The sequence below is a fragment of the Rhodnius prolixus genome, unplaced genomic scaffold, assembly GCF_049639745.1.
Source record: "Rhodnius prolixus isolate KJV_2025 unplaced genomic scaffold, Rpr scaffold_3, whole genome shotgun sequence".
NCBI classification, from domain to species: domain Eukaryota; kingdom Metazoa; phylum Arthropoda; class Insecta; order Hemiptera; family Reduviidae; genus Rhodnius; species Rhodnius prolixus.
The window spans coordinates 32328609-32350422 of NW_027411603.1; the positions used below are offsets into that span (position 1 = coordinate 32328609).

General features: G+C 33.9%; 1 protein-coding gene across 13 annotated transcripts in view; it reads left to right on the forward strand.

The window, feature by feature from the left end:
- Nucleotides 1–21814, forward strand: part of spri (Src homology 2 domain-containing protein sprint) — a 577619-nt gene that overhangs the window by 437300 nt on the left and 118505 nt on the right. For 5 of the 13 annotated variants that reach the window (XM_074124865.1, XM_074124875.1, XM_074124868.1 and 2 more), the window contains exon 2: nucleotides 1785–2170. The exons of the other annotated variants lie outside the window; for them this stretch is intronic. In XM_074124865.1, the coding sequence (XP_073980966.1) occupies nucleotides 1974–2170 (197 nt within the window). In that variant the 5' untranslated portion in view covers nucleotides 1785–1973. The remainder of the gene's footprint in view (nucleotides 1–1784; nucleotides 2171–21814) is intronic. 13 annotated transcript variants of the gene reach the window in all.

The following is a 21814-nucleotide window of genomic DNA, read 5'->3' on the forward strand; positions in this document are numbered from 1 at the left end:
TGTACAGCGTCGAGACCTACAAAAGGCACATCTATATAGAATTCCGAATCGAATGGACTCCTCATTCATGAAAATCGGTTCGCGCGTTCTGGCGCTACGCAGTTTACAAAAAATTTAACAAGAACAATTTTTGAAAATGCCGTTTTTGCTCATTTTTGGCAACGTATTTCTCGAAAATTATTTAATCTATGTTATTACGAAAAAAATTACAGTTATAAACAAGGGCTTTTCCTACATTATAAAGAAAATTTGGGAATTTTATCTTTTATAGAAAAAGAGAAAAAAAAATCGTCAAAGTTGAGTGTTTTTCAACGTTACGCTTTGTCGTGCACTTTTTGACGATCAATTCTTACACTACCTACCTGACAGTTTTAATTAGTGTTCATTATTTTTGGTGATAGATTCATGGTTTCAATAAGATGATAAAGGTAACTGCCAGTTTCAGTCATGATATATCTTTATTATGCCAAGCTTTCTGACCTAGGGACTAGGTCCATCTTCAGGACTAATTGACAATGTAATAAGATCACACACAGACCGATCACGTTCAGTCCATGAACAGACAAGACAGAAGACACACCAACCCTTTAACGATGTAAAATATTACATTGTAAATTGGGTAATTTTTTTTGTAAATTACATTAAATTATACATATTAATTTTAATATAATTATTGTTAACACACTGTAAACATGTTCCACAGCCTTGAAGATGACCTAGTCCCCTAGGTCGAAAGCTCTGCAAAATAAAAAATATATCATGACTGAAACTGGCAGTTATCTGGTAATATTTGAACAGTATATATCCCGTTATAACTGCTTGCGTTGTTAGCCTCTTTATAACAAATACGTACACTTCTTTGGATTTATATTTTGCAATAAGTTTAAGCTAAAAACATTTGGTTTTTATAAAAACAAATTGTTATTAAAACCGTTTTAATAGTTAGGCTTACTCCCAGATGTTTTGTTCTACATTTCATTTAATTGCATTTGGTACAGCACATCCATCGGCTAGTTACTTCTAGTAATTGTCGCAGGCAATTATTTCTGCCCTATAGCCGACAAAATGTAACAGCGCAGAAAAAAAAAAATGAAAGCGCTAATTTGCCTTTTGTCATGGCAATCATTATAGCCAATTGTAAAGAATTAAATGTGTACTGTAATGACAGAAATAATTAATTTGGTAAAATTTTTGTATGAAATAACATTTTGTTTTCATTACAACTTACTATATAATTAGCAATATTAAAGCTTAGATTGTAAACAATTTTAAAGCTTAAATAGCAAAAAATATTCGTGCCTTAATATTAAACAATATTAAAGCTTAAAAAGTAATTGTTTATGTCTTTAGCTGAATATATCTTCTTTTTTTCACTGTGGAATTGAAGATAGAATAATTTGAATAAAAAGTGAATTTATATAAAATTCTAAAAGCTAACATTTTTAATTAATGTTCGGAGAACGGTCTTAATGGGCGGAAGCTATTGTTTATTACCAAATTTTACGTGCTGCTTCAATCGCATCAACCAGAAAAACAAGGAAAAAGTTTCAGAACTGTTATATTCCATTTAAGTAAAAATAAATTCAAGGTTAAAACTTTTTTTGCTTCTATTAGCTTTTAAACCTTATTAGTAATCGTTCAGATAATTCTGTAGCATGCGCATTCGTATCCATTAAAGTTCAGAGTGATATCTTGTATTTCCATTTATTTAAAACTATTCTTTCTTGTTTTTTTTTTAAAAAAAAACAAAATTTAAAGGGAAATATTTAATTTTGTGCTATTAGGTGGCCATCGATATCTCTGAGAATCCATGTGTCGTCCATCAACCTTCAAAATCCGATGAAGATACAACAAAACTGCAAACAGAAGGCGCCAAAACTTCTAATTAACAGAAGATTAATTTGACTCAAAACAATATTAAAAAAAATAAAATAAATAAATAAGCTGTTTGGAACAAAAATTTATTTATAATCATGCCTTCATTAGGTTCACCGAATGACAATATTGTCAAAAATTTGAACAATAATCACAATAACAACAACAATAATAATAACAATAACAACCACAATATAATAAGGATTCATCATCATCGACACAGTGCTCATCTACCAATTACTCACCAGAATTATAATTGTAGTAGGAGATATGCGGAGATCGGAGCTTGGAGGAGGTAAGCAATTTACCATATTAATTTTTTCTATTTCATTGGGTTATTTTTACGATATATTTTAGGTAGAAAAGAATTCGTCCTGAATCTAAAAGCGCCGAAGATTTAACTTAATAATTTATTTTCATTAAAACATGTTAACATCTACACAATTTAATTTGTCCACTTCAAGCTCGACCACCTGTTGAGGTGCATGGTATCATGTCCAATGCGAAGTGCTAGTGTTTGGTGAAATATTCAAACACAATCAAAAAATACTAGACTAGTTACTTAGTTTTACGCGATTGGTCGGCCAACCTTGCATGGAGTGCCCCAATCTTGAGTGTTGAATTAAGCAGAGTTGAATTCTTGCAACAACAGTACCAATTAACTAATTAACTAATTGGATGGAGTAAACAGTAACCTCTACAGTGAGGGAGTATTAGGAAGTTAGTTACTAGCAAGTGTTATTTCTTAAATTTTCAATCAAGTATAGTGAGCTCTTACAAGTATGATGTTTGTTAAAGAAAGCTACTTAGCCGACGATTTTCCTGTTACCATTCATTCCAAAACTTTTGATCTTGCTGGTCTCCTAGTCGCAAGCTCCTGGTAGATACCTCCTATTTCCACTTTAACTTGTGCCCTGCCTCAGTAAATCCATTCTCCTAACATTTCTTATCATTTACTCCGGGGTCATTTTTTTGCGATTCCATACCACCACCGTAATTTCACGATTCTTCCTTCCTTCATTTCCTTTACTTATGTTCCCTGAGTGTCATTGCTTTTTCTCATTTTATCTCTTTATGATAAAACAATATTCATAAAAGCAGTTTTGATTTTCTTCAATCAAAACAATTCAAAGTGGTGTTTCTTGGTTTGTAACTGTATAAATATTGAAATTACAATGACAAAACCAATCGCCAAACAATTAGCATCATTTCATAACTTCAGCCAAATATCTCTATAATACTGCATTGTCCAGTTTCACCACTAATCAACGTATTATCATGTAGGTTGTAATAACACAAAATCGGCCGAAAATGTAATGGTAAAAATATGGAGTTCTCAAATAAATTTTCTATTTTAGAAAGTATTTAATAAAATTTTAGATTATTAACTCTCCAGCACTAGTGCAATTATTATGGTAACGTTTAGTCTACTCAGATTTATAGGTATAATTAGCAGCCATCGTGGTATTACCATCAAATATAGGGTTACTGCTACAGTCTATTTCACGTAAGTTGAGGAGGGAACCTTAGAACGGCTCCATTTAGGCGGTGTTGCCTACCGTGTTGGTAGTTTGAAAATTTATAAAAATATAGTTTTAATTAAAACTAATATTTTCACACTAATGAAACTAATAAAACAACTCAAAGGAATTGTATTTTTTTTTATTTATTTATTTATCCTTTTAATGAAATTCACACCTGTACCACAGAGTACAATAGGTAAATGCGATAAATGTATAAACAATTAACGTGTCAAACGTGAATGACGGCCATCCAGTGATGGCCGCCATTAGTCACCCAGTTGGTCACGGGGCCAACGGCGCCTCAGCCGTCTTCGAGGATTGGAGGGTAGCGTAGTTATAGACAGGTTTGCAGCTAAAGGGTTGGGATGAAATGAGAGATTTTGATGAAAATTTTTATAACGGATTTTGGCAAGTTCAGAGATGAGTGGAATTTGGAGATCTGTATGGATTGTGTGGTTACTAACATAGAATGGAGCGTCTACTATGTGGCGGAGAATTTTAGATTGGAGTGTTTGCAGTCTATTGATATTGGATTTTTTAGCTGTTCCGTAAAGTTCGAGTCCGTAAGTCTATATTGGTGTGAGAAGAGCTGTATAGAGTCGTCGTTTGTTCTGCAGTGAGAGTTTTGAGCGTTTGTCGAGTAGTCTGGCTAGAAGTTTGTATCGTTTGCTTAGTTCGGTACGTTTAAGTCTCGTATGGGGGTTCCAGGTAAGTCTCTTGTCTAGGTACATTCCAAGGTACCGCACATGGTCGGCTGGTGGGATAGGTGTATGATGTAAGAAGACAGGTGGTGGAGTTTGACGTTTGAGTGTGAAGACTATGTATTTAGATTTAGTTGGGTTAATTTTTATACGCCAGTTTTCTAACCAAGGTTCTATTGAGTGAAGGTGAGACTGTAGAGAGCGTACTGCGAGGATAGGGTCAGAGTGTGTGGAGAGAATGGCAGTGTCATCAGCGAAGGTGTAAATAGAGGTATTAAGGTTAGAAGGTAAGTCGGCAGTGTAGATTGTGTAAAGTAGAGGAGCTAAGACACTTCCCTGTGGCACACCAGCAAGGACAGGATAGATGGAAGAGTGAGTAGTGCCTTGAAGAACTTGGAAGAATCTGTCAGAGAGATAAGAGCTGAGTATGAGGTAATAAGTGCTAGGAAGGATGCGTTTGAGTTTCCATAGTAGACCTTCGTGCCAGACTCGGTCGAAGGCTTGCGATACGTCAAGGAATACTCCAGCGCAGTATTGTTTTCGCTCGAGTGAAGAAGCGATGGTGTCTACAACTCGATGGGCCTGCTGGATCGTCGAGTGGCAGCTTCTGAACCCAAACTGATGGTCCGGTATGATTCCGAGAGGTTCTGTAATTTCGTGGAGGCGTGGTAACAGAAGTCTCTCGAATATTTTGCTCAAGAGAGGCAGTAGGCTTATCGGTCGATAAGAAGAAGGTAGTTGAGTCGGTTTGTTGGGCTTAGGTATCATTCGAACTGTAGAAAATTTCCAGAGTATAGGGTAGTAAGTAGTTCTGAGAATAGAGTTGTAAATGGTAGTGAGGAAGACTATTGCTTTTTTGGGTAGTTGGAGTAGGATGTTGGCAGTAATTAGATCGTAACCAGGGCTCTTTTTTTTTGTTGATATTAGTAATGACTTGCTTGACTTGGGTGGGTGTGAATGGTTTTGGAGGCATAGAAAGAGGTAGAGGTATGACTAAGTCCCTAATAACGTCTTGAGTATGTTGTGAGTTGAGAACGTCAGGATGCGGAATGAAGACAGTGGAAAGGTGCGTTGCAAGTAGTTCAGCTTTCTCCGAGTCACATTTAGCCCAGGAACCGTCAGTAGTACGAAATTTCAACCTACATCCTCTCCTCTTCGTACTACTGACGGAATTGTATTTAAGTTAAATAAACCTCACTTACTAGACCATTTGTCTGCAGATCCAAACTCGACTTTAATCACAAACTGACTATTTACAAGACACTATTAAGACCCATAAGGACATAAGGAGTAGAAGTGTGGAGCTCAACCAAACCCTCAAAACTCCAAACGCCTACAGGACACTACAGTCAAAAATCCTACGGAAAATCCTGAATACTCCATACTACATTTCTAACCTTACCATTCACCAGTGTGTACCGACCTAATAAAGTCACGCTACCGCAACTTTCACAGCCTCCTAGCTCTCCATCCTAATCCTCTCGTCCAACAACTCTCTTCTCGACTGAAGCGGAAGTGGCCTAGGGACCTACTGATATGAGTGAAATATCCACCGAAAAAGAGTTCCACCAATGGGTGATTACTCTTATCACGACTTTCATGAGAACTTAACCAGTACAATCAAATTTACTTGATGCAACATTTGTTGTAGTTGTAAATATGGCTAATAAAGTAAAAAAAAAATAAACCACGATATTTTAAAAGAACGAATTACCTATACAATGGGTAGTACGAATTGACAACATTTTTAGCAGTCGCTAGGGATATGGAAGACTGTTCTTGATTAACAGGCAAAGCCAAATTTTGACTGAACCTACCTATTATATCAACCTCTCAACCTAAATGAAACAAATAATTATTAAGAAAATACTGTTTTGAGATTATTAGCTAACCTAAAACAAAAACTAATCAGTAAATATTAGTAAGAGTTTTGAGATTGTAAACAGGAAGATACAAAATTAAAACAGGTTAGACTTGTGTGCAACCAGTAATTGCCCTAACGAACAATGACCAGATGATCCACAATTTTGTACGGCCTTCTCCCTTTATTAGAATAACTGCATAAACTCAAATACTGCATCTTTATTTTTTTTCAAAAATTAAACAACTTTCATTCAAAACAAGAGTGCATTGAACTTGCAACAGACTTTCACAATGTTACTATTACTGGCGGAGCTCTGAGTCTAGCAGCGAACTCCGCCTTAGTCTTACTCAATGCTGCCTGCTACTACCTTGAATGCAAACATATGTTTAGCTGCACAGTATCCCCACCATTCACTTCTATTACAAATTATATCTGTATGATATATCCATAATTCATACTATTCCCCCATCTAAATAGTTATAGGCAGTGGGTCAGGTTGCCGCAATATCCTCTCACTGACATAACCAAGGTCAATGGTCTAGTTGGCCATTATTTTTTGTACATTAAGTATTAAAATGGAAAAAAAGATGTTCGTTAAGATTTTTAGGTGCCAAAGACCGGGATCATATTGCCTTTAATCTTTGTGGTTTGTTCTCAAAACACGGCATCTTTCTTCACGGTTTTGCTGCAACACCAAATTGCTAGAATCCAAATTCATGCAATTTCGTACAATTATAGAGAACATTGGTCTTTACAATTGAATGAAATATTATCGTTTTAAATGCTATATTACAGAAGATATAAGGTTTTGAAATTTTGTGGTTTTGCAACACACCCAAACTTTAGGTCTCAATATCTTGCTTTCTAAAGTGTAGAAATTCATACAATTTCGTACAATTATAGAGAACATTGGTCTTTACAATTGAATGAAATATTATCGTTTTAAATGCTATATTACAGAAGATATAAGGTTTTGAAATTTTGTGGTTTTGCAACACACCCAAACTTTAAGTATCAATATCTTGCTTCCTACAGTTGAGAAATTCATGCAATTTCGTACAATTATAGAGAACATTGGTCTTGACTATTGAATGAAATATTATCGTTTTAAATGCTATATTACAGAAGATATAAGGTTTTGAAATTTTGTGGTTTTGCAACACACCCAAACTTTAGGTCTCAATATCTTGCTTTCTACAGTGTAGAAATTCATACAATTTCGTACAATTATAGAGAACATTGGTCTTTACAATTGAATGAAATATTATCGTTTTAAATACTATATTACAGAAGATATAAGGTTTTGAAATTTTGTGGTTTTGCAACACACCCAAACTTTAGGTCTCAATATCTTGCTTTCTACAGTTGAGAAATTCATGCAATTTCGTACAATTATAGAGAACATTGGTCTTTACAATTGAATGAAATATTATCGTTTTAAATGCTATATTACAGAAGATATAAGGTTTTGAAATTTTGTGGTTTTGCAACACACCCAAACTTTAGGTCTCAATACCTTGCTTTCTACAGTTGAGAAATTCATGCAATTTCGTACAATTATAGAGAACATTGGTCTTTACTATTGAATGAAATATTATCGTTTTAAATGCTATATTACAGAAGATATAAGGTTTTAAAATTTTGTGGTTTTGCAACACACCCAAACTTTAGGTCTCAATATCTTGCTTCCCACAGTTGAGAAATTCATGCAATTTCGTACAATTATAGAGAACATTGGTCTTTACAATTGAATGAAATATTATCGTTTTAAATGCTTTATTACAGAAGATATAAGGTTTTGAAATTTTGTGGTTTTGCAACACACCCAAACTTTAAGTATCAATATCTTGCTTCCTACAGTTGAGAAATTCATGCAATTTCGTACAATTATAGAGAACATTGGTCTTGACTATTGAATGAAATATTATCGTTTTAAATGCTATATTACAGAAGATATAAGGTTTTGAAATTTTGTGGTTTTGCAACACACCCAAACTTTAGGTCTCAATATCTTGCTTTCTACAGTTGAGAAATTCATGCAATTTCGTACAATTATAGAGAACATTGGTCTTTACAATTGAATGAAATATTATCGTTTTAAATGCTATATTACAGAAGATATAAGGTTTTGAAATTTTGTGGTTTTGCAACACACCCAAACTTTAGGTCTCAATACCTTGCTTTCTACAGTTGAGAAATTCATGCAATTTCGTACAATTATAGAGAACATTGGTCTTTACTATTGAATGAAATATTATCGTTTTAAATGCTATATTACAGAAGATATAAGGTTTTAAAATTTTGTGGTTTTGCAACACACCCAAAATTTAGGTCTCAATATCTTGCTTCCCACAGTTGAGAAATTCATGCAATTTCGTACAATTATAGAGAACATTGGTCTTTACAATTGAATGAAATATTATCGTTTTAAATGCTTTATTACAGAAGATATAAGGTTTTGAAATTTGGTGGTTTTGCAACACACCCAAACTTTAGGTATCAATATCTTGCTTCCTACAGTTGAGAAATTCATGTAATTTCGTACAATTATAGAGAACGTTGGTGTTCACAATCTTTATGTGTAATTAATGCTGTCCGATTGGTGATTGTGTTTGTAAGGTGGTTTGCGTAAATGGAACCTTCTTTGATTTTTGCAATGGTTGATTTTTGCTCTGGCTCTGGTATTATCAGAGTGCGAACAGTTTGTTAATTCTGATGACATAAAGGTTGTTAGTTTTCAGTATTGCACGTATCTTTTTTCTCAGTTTGTTGTTCGTCCTAATCGTCGTTCGTTTTAAGATCTAATATTGTGAAAAGTTGTCATAGTTTGTTTGTCTTATTCCGGATGTAAGTAAAGTTGGTGATTGTGATGGTTGTATTAATGTTTTGGTTTTGTTATGAAATGGAATCTCTGTTAACTGCAGGCAGTACTGAAACTAACAATCTTTATGACAACAACGGAATTTATAGACTAGTCTGACCAAACTGTGATCGACTAAAGCGGATGAAAAATCAGAGACTGGTCAAAGAATTTAAAAAAGACAAACAAAACAAAACCGATACTTCCTAACAATAGAAGGAAATCCGCAGGAAGCAATGCGCTTTGCGGATACTTTCAAGATCGCCTTATCTAAGAAAAGACCAATTTTTTTTTTTGTCTGACACTTTCAGACTTCCATCTTTCTTCTTCTTGGATGTTGAGTAAACTCTTGAGTAGATTTGTTGTCCAGTGGAAGGAAAGATTTCTCAACTATTGGTTCGCCACCATCTTTATTTGACTGCAACATAAAAAAATACATCCTGTGTTCATAAATATTTAAAGCAGTTCAAATTAACTGACACTAATTAAGGTTATTTTAGACAGTTCTTGTTTAAATTTCGAAATTTAAAACTTAATTTTACGCAACTGTTTTCATTTCAATGCTTGAATATTACCAGAAAGCACTAAGAGTCTTGTAATTAGTTAATGGTAGTTTAATTTCTACCACAGTTTAGTAATCACCATTTTTGATAGGTGCTAGTAATACGAGACCACCCAGGATCTATGCGTACTATATTTTCTTACCGCTTCCACTGCCTCTTTGAAACCAAATTAATATCTTTACCTGCTTTTTAATTAGAATTCAGGATAAGAATATGATGATGCATAGTGAGGTTACAAACTAGGTGTTGAGAAAGATGTGTAAAAGACCCAATACCATTTCCCTATTTACCTCAGTTAGGTCTCGAATCAACAATTTATTGACAGCCAAGAGATACATCTTTCAAGGTCAAAATTGCCCTAATTAGTGGTGTATGTACATAGGGTAACCAATTTAAACGGGCCACTTTTAAAATAACTCTAAAAACGAAAGTAGATATCAAAAAAACGAACATAAAGATTGTTGAAGTATTTTTTTTCTAGTTTGTGATGGTGTTAGTGTTTTTTGATTTTATTGCCGCCTTACCCCTTAAATCGGGGCTAGAAAGTGGCGATTTCCTATTGACCCCCACTTTTTACTATTGTATTTAAATCTATTTAAAAAAAATGAAGAAAAATGCTGTTAATTTCACTTCAATGTTTCACACCTTTGCCGAGATATTCAATCATAAATATTAAATTTTCTTCGTTTTTTGCCTGTTTCTCTGTTTCATAAACTAAAATTAAAAGCGGATTTTCTTATTAATTTCTAATAAATCAAAATTTAAAGCCGTAAGGGACTTAGAAATCAGGTAAAACTTATTCATTTTGATTAAATGGGAAATTTTTTAATCGATTTTTGTAAATAAACTGGAATATTTTTTTGTTTTCTTTTAATGATGTTTTACTTGTTTTTTAAGTCCCTTATGGCTTTAAGTTGGGGGTCAAAAGGAAATCGCCACTTTCTAGCCCCGATTTAAGGGGTAAGGCAGCAATAAAATCAAAAAACATCATAAACTAGAGGGAAAATACTTCAACAAACTGTATGTTCGTTTTTTTTTGTTATCTCCTTTCGTTTAAGAGTTATTTCAAAAGTGGCCCGTTAATTAAATGGGACACCGTGTGTACAGGGTGTACAAGAAGGAGAACTCGAAACTTTGGGAGGTGATTCAGGTGCTCGAATGCAACAAAAAATATTCTATTCTATTAACTTTTGCCCGAGTCTCAGTAGTGTCCAAGATATTTGCATTTTTAACTTTCCACCATAAAAACGGCCGTAACTTTTCTATCCTTTATCCTACAACAAATCTGCTTAATCCAAACGAGAGAGCATTAAATTTCCTATAAATATGCTTTACCCAGAGCCTCAAAACGTTTCTTATAAACAATGAAATTTTTTACTTTAATTCGTTCTCGATGAGTTTTGTTAAAATTTGCAACTGTATTTTTTCAATGAATCAAATGAATCAACTTTTGCATATATGTTATTGAGCTTCAAGACCATGTAGATGTTTTTGATTTTAATAAAACCCTACCCCGAACAGAGGGAGTGCAAATGCAGAAAACTGGGATGTTTGCGTAACCGACTTTTCACTGATATCAATATAATTATTAATTTCTTGGTATGTCAATTTTCTCAGAAGGAACAAAAAGAAAAGTAACCATTTTAGTTTTGGACAATTATTTAATAAAACAGAAAATATTTGTACAGTAGTAAATTTGCTATAAAATATTTTCGATCTAAACGAATAAATAACAATTCTTACTTAAGGATCTACAAGTGTCCAGTAGAATGTTTGTGGCAAAGCTAGAACCCCTAATGGAATCTAGCAGCCTGAATAATCAAACATTAGTGTAGGACTGAAGAATCAGTAACTAGAGAAACGAATGACATCATCTATGTTAGAGAGCAGCTATTTCCTTTCAGGACTGTAGCGAGCCATACATTCAGCATCCATTGTCGTAATGCTCATCTTATGTGATTTAAGCTATAAAATCATCCTCACATCATTCGCCTCATCCCTTATCGCAGGAAAACGATGATTCCAGTCCTTGTTTTGCTTGTGTCTATCTCTTTAATGTAACTATCTTCCAAGACTGTTTACCTCCTTTATTTTATTCTTCATTCTGATTTATTTGTACAGTTTTTTTTACAGATATCATTTAAAATAGCTAGTAAATGAACAGATATTTACCCAGTCAGAATATAGATACAATTATTCAACGATTTAAAACTTGAAGTTGAAAATTTTGTCTTAAAAATTAAGAGCAAAGCTGTACCATTAATCTGTTTGAAATCCTAGATTATTATTGCAAATTCATGATGCCTAAGTCTGTTAATTTAAAATTGATTTTACCGTGGCTTTCACTTTAATGAATTTAGTTTATCTTAAAAAAACGTTATTGGAATATTTTATCTATCCACTGATAATCCACTCATGAGAATCGATGGCTTACAGAGCAATTATGGTAGGAAATTTATTAAAATGAGAAATAAAATTAAAATGGCTACTAAAACAAAATATGTAATATATATATTCTTTATATATATAAAGAAAGGATATTCAAAGGAAAGAACAAAAATAGGGATGGCCTTTTAAAAACAGAACTTGTAATTGCATTTAAGCATTGAAAGTACTTTCAGTTAGTTTGTTCGAAGTAAATCTTTTTTTAAAAACACACAGCCTTCTAGAATAGAATCCAGCTTTTTGTTGTTCTCTTCCTGTTTCCTATTAGAATGATTAAATTTAATTTGCTCGGTTAGTTAACCATCGGATCTTTATAAAAGGATGAGTATTATTCAAAATTTTTGTTAGCTCTCCATGTTTTGTAATTTTATTTATTTTTGATCAGGATATTGTGGCAATACTTCTTTAGAAATAATGAAATTCCAGCATCCCTGATTTCAATTGACGCAATCAACAAAAAAATTGTTATCAAACTTTAACATTTAATAGGTTTGCGTCCAAATAGGTTACAAGTCAGGTTACATTGTTAAGTCAGTCTTCTGTGATGTACTGTTCGTTTTTATCGTCTTCCGAGATAGTTTAATTTTGGTTCGTTTGTCTTGTTCTTTTAGTAGTATGTGGGTATTTCATGTGAGTTATTTGACAAAGAATAATAAAATAGCGTACGTGATCAACTGTCGGAAGTAAAAATACCATTTAGATATAGAGAAGGCAGTGTGATCCCAAATATAAATTATGTTAAGGCGTTTTATCACTTGTAAATTTTGCTCGCAATTTTACACCAGATTTTTAAAGTGGTTTACTTGCTTTTGAAAATTGTGAAGTTAGAAAGTTAGTGTATTTACCCAGCTAGGAATGTCATTGTATGAATAGGAGACGATCTAGAATCCTTCCAACTGATATATTGTAGAGCAGGTGTGGGGCAAAACTTTTATCCCTTAGGGGGCTACTTATTCTGTAAAATATAGTCTGCGGGCTGTCTATATAAGTATGGGCAAATCATTTTTAGGATTTTTCATATTTTTCATAGATATTTTAATAAATAATTAACAAGAATTACAATTAAAAAAAATACAGTGTGTACACGGAGGAGAGGTCGAAAATACAGGGTGTACACGGAGGAGAGGTCGAAACTTCTGGAGGTGATTCAGCAGCTCAAAAGCTCAATAAATGCGCAACTTTTTTCCCTGAAATTATGTGATTCCTTGATTCATTAATCATTGAAAAAATGCAGTTGAAAATTTTTATAAAAAAAAATCATCGAGAACGAATTTTTTTAGACATTAAAGTAAAAATTCCTTTGTTAATAAGAAACGTTTTGAGGCTCTGGGTTGAGCAGATTTATAGGAAATTTAATGCACTTTCGTTTGGAATAAGCAGATTTGTTGTAGGGTAAAGGGTAGAAAAGTTACAGCCGTTTTTATGGTAAAAAACGCGAATATCGACGGAAAAATTAAAAATGCAAATATCATGGGCACTATTGAGAATCGGGCCATAGTGAATAGAATATTTTTTGTTGCATTTGAGCAGCTGAATCACCTCCCAAAGTTTCGACCTCTCCTCCTTGTATACCCTGTATAAATGGCAAATGAAGAAAACAATTAAGAAAAAAAATATTAATTATAACTTTTTTATTTTTTGAGATGAAATATTTATTGTAAGAATAAATTATCCAATTAAGATTTTCAAACATTAATTTAAGTGTTCAACTTTAGCTTTGCGGGCTACTTTAAAAACCTTTGCGGTCGACGTGTTAGGTCACCCCCCTGGTGTAGAAGATCTTAAGCTCAAATTGATTGCCTCCTAATTTTGTTCCGATTCATTTGGTTTAACCTTTATTTGCCATCTAACTGATCCTCATGAACTGGGCCCACTGTCTTCTTCAAAAAAGGCACTCATCTGTAACAAAGCGATAACAGATAATTCGATAAAAATAAAAAAATTAACTACGACAGCACTGTGGAGGACCCATCTTTTAATTCCCCATTTCCGTCGATAAAATACTATACACTGATAAGTATTTAAATGTGCGATAACTGTGCAATCTTTCCATATTTCAAACAACCATCAGATTCATAAATAATTAGATAACACGATTAACTTAAAAGGAATCACAAACGTGGTTGTGTTATCAGCATTCACTAGACTGCAGCTGTGAAAGATTTTTTTAGTTGGAAACTATCCATTTTTTGTTCTAATTAATACGCTATTTTTTAATTTAATAATGATGAATATTTTTCTAAGAAAATTAGTAATAGTTAAAAGATAATATAAGTTCATGGATAGAATATCACGTTGTTTTTTTTTTCTTAAATAGTTACCCTTTTAAAATGAAATACTATGTTGAAATGCTACTCAAACGCACAAACCTTAATCTTGGCAATGTTTTCTCAGCTATCCTTCAAATAATTAAAAGATGAATACTATTTGGGTAAAAAAAATGGAAAAAGAATTGGCAGTCGTCCAGCTAGTACAGTGACATGTAAACTGTTAACGAGTTTTCAAAATACGCGTAGTAAAAGTGATAAATTCTTTTAAAAAGTTATTGATTTATGTTGACTGTTTTGTTATTTGTGATTTGTTACAAAAAATTATTGTTGCTCAAAACAAAAATACTTTATTGTTTTGTTGGCAGACATGCATGATTGAGTGTTGCTGTTGCATATTTGTTAATTTCTAGGTTATTTACGGAAGTTTGAAGTGATTTCTTTGCATTATTACTTATTCATTAACTTCCACTTCAGTTTTGCCCGCAATAATATTTTAAATAGCTTCCGATTATCTATAGTTTCCATCTAATTATAGTTTTGATATTTTAAAAGAAAAATGTTAGTCATCCGAACTTACCTTGACACTAATTGGAATTTTTTTTCGGTTTTGTTGTACAGTCAGGCGTGCAGTTCCTTTATTACAGTAACTGAACTCATTATATTCTGCGTGTGTTGGGGTTTCTCTTTGAGGAATAGTAATTCATTTGTTTGTAGCAGCAGAAGACCAGAGATCCGATGAAGGAGCTTAAATGCCCTTTATGATAAACTTCTCTACTACTTAGTACATTAATTATTTTATAAAAGACAAATTTAAAATTTTGGTAGGTTTTAGGGAAACTGCTATCTTTAACCATGCTCTAAAATGCCAGACCATGACAATGATCAGAGAAGACAGACGGAATTGATCGCAGAAGAATATAGATTAACGGGAAATGGTACGAAGGGTTTCCAATTGTATTGTCTAATAATCGCTCTCAAATTATGGTGAACTGCTCAATTAATAAATGATAGATGCATATTACTTACTTACTTACGATAGCTCTACAGCCCGGGGTGGGCCTTGGCTTCCTTAATAATATCATTACATGTTTCTCTGTCCTTAGCTTTTCCTTTCCAGCCGGTGACGCCCAGTGTCCTTAGATCTTCCTCCACTTCCTGGATCCAGCGTCTACGTGGGCGCCCAATTCTCCTTTTTCCGAAGACCGTGCCTTGCAGTAGTCCGCGTGGTATACGGTTATCTGCCTAAGCCATTCGATGCGACGGACTCGTTATATAACGCGTAGAGCTCTCTGTTCGTTATGATTCTCCAGTTGCCATTATCACTATCATAAACTGGTCCGTATATCTTTCGGAGAATTTTACGTTCGAACATCTTTAAGCTGGTATCCGTTGCCGCAGTCAGATTTCACGTTTCCGCTCCATATGTCAACACTGGCCTAATTAGCGTCTTATACAATCTTGTCTTTGTAGCCCTCGACAAGTTAGAGGTCATAAACAATTTTGTGTTCTCATAGAATGCACGGTTGGCTGACGTAATTCTTTTGTTCACCTCGTTCGATATCTTGTTGTGATCATTAGATTCATATTAACATTACGCATATCAGTACCTAGGTGACGCGTCATAAATTTTTGGGTATGGCCTTCATTCAAGGAATGTAAATTATGAGAAAATAATTTTTGCTTATTTTTGTGACTTCTTTCCATCTTCAAAAGTTGTCGTCAGAACCTAGGGTCCCCCTTTGCTTCGAGGTAATGCCTCTAATGGACCAGATGCAGCGTCCTCGCCGCCTTTCTTATGCAGCAACTCTTTTTCCACTCCTTATTTGTTACCTTAAGAATTTGAACGCTTTTACTAGTCAGATCTTTTGGTCTCCTGTCTCATGAAGCTTCCCTAGATTTCTTCTGGCAACTAAATATTCAATTTTAGCACAATTTATGCTTAATCCCCTATTCCAGGTAATCTATCATTCCATATCCTTCATTTATCGATTCCTTCATTTTTCCACATCTAATTCTCTAATCTTGTACACAAGCAGGATTGGCTAAAATCGTTCAATGTTAGAAGTAAATTATCATAATTTGTAAGTGAAGTTAGCAAGAAAGTTTTATGAATGTTTCACAAATGAGTTTGCAATTAAGTTTCTTAATATCTGAGCCAATGATAACCTCAGGCTCTGAGTGCATTGGCTGTTTATGGACATTAGTCGCTCAGTTCTGACAGCAGTAGTGGTGTGGGCACTTTATTCATCAATACACAATAACGTCTAAGTATATTAAAAAGGTAGTCAAAGTATTGAAAACTGCCTACATCCAAAGAAGCATCATTGAAGAAAATGGCAATTAGGAATTTGAACATAGTTTGTGAAACTACATTAAAATGTAACTTTAACAGTCTGACAACCAAAAGCAAAAACGTAAATAAGCTTATTTCTACTGATTCCAGGCAATGGTTTTTGGAAATTTATTGAACGAGATCTTGATAAGCCCTATCTGTCTCGGTGATGTTCTGAAGATTGATAGAGAACTGGAGTAGCTCTATTCTCGAATAACGGTTTACCGTTTTGTTATATTTTGACCTAAAATAGACACTGCTGGTACACCAGGGTTAAATAAATTTGAGCTTTTTTCTGATTTGTTGCGAGTTATTTTGTGTGCATCTTTAGTTTTAAAAAAGGCTTTTTATAAAATTGATTTTGTGGCTGCGAAAAAACAAAAGATTATCTCATAAGATAGTACATATTTGTGTAAATATTTTTCAAAAGTTTGTCTAAGATGGAAAATAATAATAATAATAATAAAACAAACTAAAAATTATTTTTATAAATATGCATATGCAACTTTTTCTTGCTTACAGAATATTTAGTTAGATAAGATTTCTTGTATTAGATAAAACTGTAAAAAGATTGTGCAATAAAGGAACTGTATGATACAATCAGATAGACAATACAAACCAGTACTTCCTCAACTGAACTTTCAGTCGAGTTTCAGGTCAATGCCGTTTTCACTAGACGAACTGATGCATCCTTCACTCTGTGTACACACTTTGCTGCGTTCTCCAGACAATGTCTCTTTTGAAGAGATAAAAAACAAAATCTAGAAAGATCTCTACGTATATTTATTTAGTTTTATTCTTTTCATTGAAGACTTTTCTTCCCTACTTAGTTGTGAAGGAATTTCTCTAGTTACATTAATATTTATCAAAGATGATATAAGAGAATTATCCTTCTTACTTAGTAAAAGGAAGTTACTACGTGAAACTAACGTAATCTTTCTGTATCCAATTTTCTTAATTGAATATTCATCCAAAGCACTACATGGATGGTTCACTTGCCAAATCGATTAACTTCATGAAACAAACTGTTGAGAAAAATGAGAAACTAGTATATACGAGGGTCGTTTGAAAAGTCCGTGCAAAAATAAAAACTCTTAATTATTGGGGTAAACCTTTTTTATTTTTCAACATAGTCTCCTTTTAGGCTTATACACTTCGTCCAACGCTGCTCTAGTTTGTTGATCCCTTCCGAATAATAGGATTTGTCCAAGTCTGAAAAATAGCCATTCGTTTCTGCTATCACCTCCTCGTTTGAATAAAATCTTTTTCCCGCCAGCCATTTCTTCATATTGGGGAACAAATAGTAGTCCGAGGGAGCCAAGTCTGGAGAATAGGGGGGATGTGAAACGAGTTGGAACCCTATTTCCATTAATTTTGCGACCACAACGGCTGAGGTGTGAGCTGGTGCGTTGTCGTGATGGAAAAGGTCTTTTTTGTGGACCAATCGTGGGCGTTTTTCTTGCAGCTCGGTTTTCAAACGGTCCAATAACGATGAATAATATGCACCTGTAATAGTTTTACCCTTTTAGAGATAGTCGATGAGGATTATTCCTTGCGAATCCCAAAAGACAGTCGCCATAATCTTTCCGGCCGAAGGAACGGTCTTCGCCTTTTTTGGCGCAGATTCCCCCTTGGTAACCCATTGTTTAGATTGTTCTTTGGTCTCAGGAGTGTAGTGATGTATCCATGTTTCATCCTCAGTGACGAAACGACGCTTAAAGTCCTGCGGATTCTTCTGGAACAGCTGCAAACCGTCCTTGCAACACTTCACACGATTTCGTTTTTGGTCAAGCGTGAGCAATCGCGGCACCCATCTTGCGGATAGCTTTGTCATGTCCAAATGTTGATGCAAAATATGATGTACCCGTTCATTCGAGATGCCCACAGCACTAGCAATCTTACGCACCTTCACTCTTCTGTCATCCATCACCATGTCATGGATTTTATCAATGATTTCTGGAGTAGTAACCTCAACAGGGCGTCCAGAACGTTCAGCGTCACTTGTGCCCATATGGCCACTCCGAAAATTTTGAAACCACTTATAAACTGTTCTAATCGAAGGTGCAGAGTCACCATAATGTTTATCAAGCTTCTCTTTAGTCTCCTGGGGCGTTTTGCCTTTCATAAAGTAGTGTTTAATCAACACACGAAATTCTTTTTCGTCCATTTTTTGAAAATCACTCGACTTCCTCGATTCAAACGAATGCCAAACACAAAGAAATAGACCGATCTGGCTGAAACTTGGTGTGTGTTCTTCCAAGAGATGCTACTAACTAAACATAACCTCGATACGCGCCAGTAGTGCTATCTCTCTGACTTTGCACGGACTTTTCAAACGACCCTCGTACTGTTTTTTAAAATTCCTGTTAAACGATGTAGATTGTAGACTGTAATGCTGAAGATGTATCTTTTATCTAACGACAAATTAAAGGTATAAGAGATGGAATAGGTCGTTATTATTAAGACAATTTTTACGTGATTAAGGAAGTTAATCGATGTGGCAAGTGAACGAAAATGATTAATTCAAATTCAGTCTTAAATTTATATTTCTATTGCAAGAAAACTTCATTATATACATTTTTTTATTAAAGATTTTAGCAAAAATTATTAATAACTGTTCTGTTGCAAATACTACAAGTATTATTACTTAGTTTAAATTGATTCTTCAGCAATAAAAATGATGTCTTCTTCGTTAGGTGTATTTGAGCTCCCGTCATGTCGATTTGTCCTTGAATTTTTTTTAATAATCATGTTTAAGAAGATGTTTAAGAAGTCGTTAATTGCGTTGTATAAAGTGATTTAACTAAATTTTTATTACAATTTAGAATAAGGAGTTAATCAGATTGGCTTCTGAAATAAATTATTCATTATTCAATGGATAAAACATTTTTTGTCATTTAGTAGTGTTAATACTTATTATCAGCGAAATTTGTTTTGATTATTATACAGTTAGGGAATCAATAAAGTGTTCAGACATTAAAATTTAATAAAATTAAGAAAGTGGAGTTAATGGATTTGGCAAGTGAAGCATTCATATGTTGCGAGGTTCCTCAATTAGCAAAGAGTTTTCTGGAGAACACGGAGTTGATATTCCTCTTTGTTAAGTTCATTAGTAACTGATCCAATTTCTGCCGGAATCAATCAGCAGGAATCATTATTGGTATCAAGGGCAATTGATTTTTTTTGGAAGCAACGAGCAGGCTTTCTTTCATTTTTAGCACTAAAGTATCGCTATCTACAAAGAAAAGATCTAAGAATCCGTTTTAGTAGGTAAGGCACATGAGATTTGCTTTGTTCTCTGGCAATAACCGAGTACAGACAAATTCCACTGCGATCTAAAATATGTACTAAGCTTTCCTTATGTATCAGTGTACCTTAAGAGATTTTAGAGGAAGGTGATTGTTGGTGTAGTGGTCAAGAGCGTGGCTTTGTAAGTGGGAGATTCCCAGTTCTAATCCCGCGTTTAGCTACTTTTTATGTGTTAGAAACAAATTGTTTATATTGAAGTACGAGCTTCAGCCCTCGTCCATGACACCTAATTTGTAGTTTGACGTTAAAACCGTGCCTGAAAAAATAGGCGATTACTTTACAGAGATTGTAGGGCTCTATAAAAGTAAATGCAGCCCATTTTAGTGTTAAAAGGAAACATATTTTTGTTAGTTTGAAGGTCATTCATATTAAATCATTGCCAAAGAGTGTTTATATTTGGATTTTATGATTAGTAGGCGTTGGTTTTAATTTTAAAAAAATACTATATGGGAACCTTAATGGACGTAAATATATAATTTGACTGCTGTAGAATTCTTCAAGGACCTTTTATTCTATTTTATTCTTTAATCTTGATCGAAGTAAATTAATTTTTTGTTCACTTTCTAATTTAAGAATACTGTTCTGTTTGGAATCAGATCAAAACTGTCTTAACTTATTCGGAGTTATTTGTTTTCTTATTTTTAGTAAATTGAACTAAGAATTAATTTGATTAATATCCTTTCTCGACATCCTAGATTTCTTTTGTAACATTTGAATAGAAATTTTCACATTCTAAGATAACCAAAAAGTGAGTGGTTGAAGTTGAAAACAGAGAAACCGAACTGAAAATTGGGGTTGAAAGAAATACTTATTGTGGAAGGGATGATGATTTGTTCACTTTTTGCTTTTGTGACGTGGCCTTCTCGATCCTGTTCTTTATGCGTTAATATATTTTCTTTTCTAATTAGTTCTCTCTAGCCAACCCTTGATCTAATTAATCCAAATTAATTATGGGATGCGCCGGTATGAGTGAAGGTGGAATACCATCGCACTCTGTGGGCGGACTTTAAAGTAAAATTGCCGACAAACTTCCAGCACCCATTCATACAACCATTCTCCATTGTGTGTGCCAGAGCTTCTATTCACCTGTCACTCACAGAATTCTACTGTTAGGGAAAAATAAAAAATGTCTACTTCATTACCTGGTCTAGTGGAAAAAATATGAACAACTCCTGTGAGCTCGGTGCTTCATTTTCCATGTTAATATCAGCCTTTTCCCCTCTTTCAAAATATATATATTTACCACCTGCCACCCTGGCCTGTCACTACTCATACCAAACCCCTTAACCATGACTTCAAAAATCTTCCCTTAGGGCGGTAAAAAAAAAAAAAATGAACGTTACACATCATACAGTCCTTCTTTATTGTCATCATAAATCACACATATTTAAGCACCATTTCATACAGAAGGCTGTGGCGTTGTTATTGCTAGAGATTTCATGATCTTCCAACTGAAACATTATCACTTCCAGTGTGTGCACTCTGCTTACTTATACCGATATTTCAAGTGCCAGTTTACTGTGGTAGAGAGTATAGCAACAAATGGTAAAAGTTGAGCACTTTCAAATTAATCAAATCACAGCGCAGCGTCTTTCAATGTATGAAGCAGCTTATAGCATCCATCTTATCGCCTACAAGATGGTGAAGAGAATGTTATGGCATCCCTGAACAATGAAATCAATTTTCAAACACTCAATAAAACTCCTAAAGTCTTTAGTTTTCATTTAAGTGTTCAAAAAACAAAAACTATTTCACAATATATTGAAAAAGTATTTGAAAGTGGAATTTTCTGAGATGATATTCTTTTTTCGCCCCACTCTTCTTGTCAACGAAGAGACAAAACCGCTCGTGGTGACTAAGTGCAGTATTTATGTTGCAGCAAAAACAATACAATGCAACCAGTTCTCTGTCGCACAGTCCATAATTTCTCTCTTTCTACTTGCAGTCTTCCAGTGCAGTTGTCTCGTTTAGGTAAGTTATTTGAAGCAATGTAAATCCTTGTTCTTATAGTTACAGACCTTTTAGCCTCGAGTCAATAAAGAGGAAATAATGGTAAGATATACGAGGGGGTA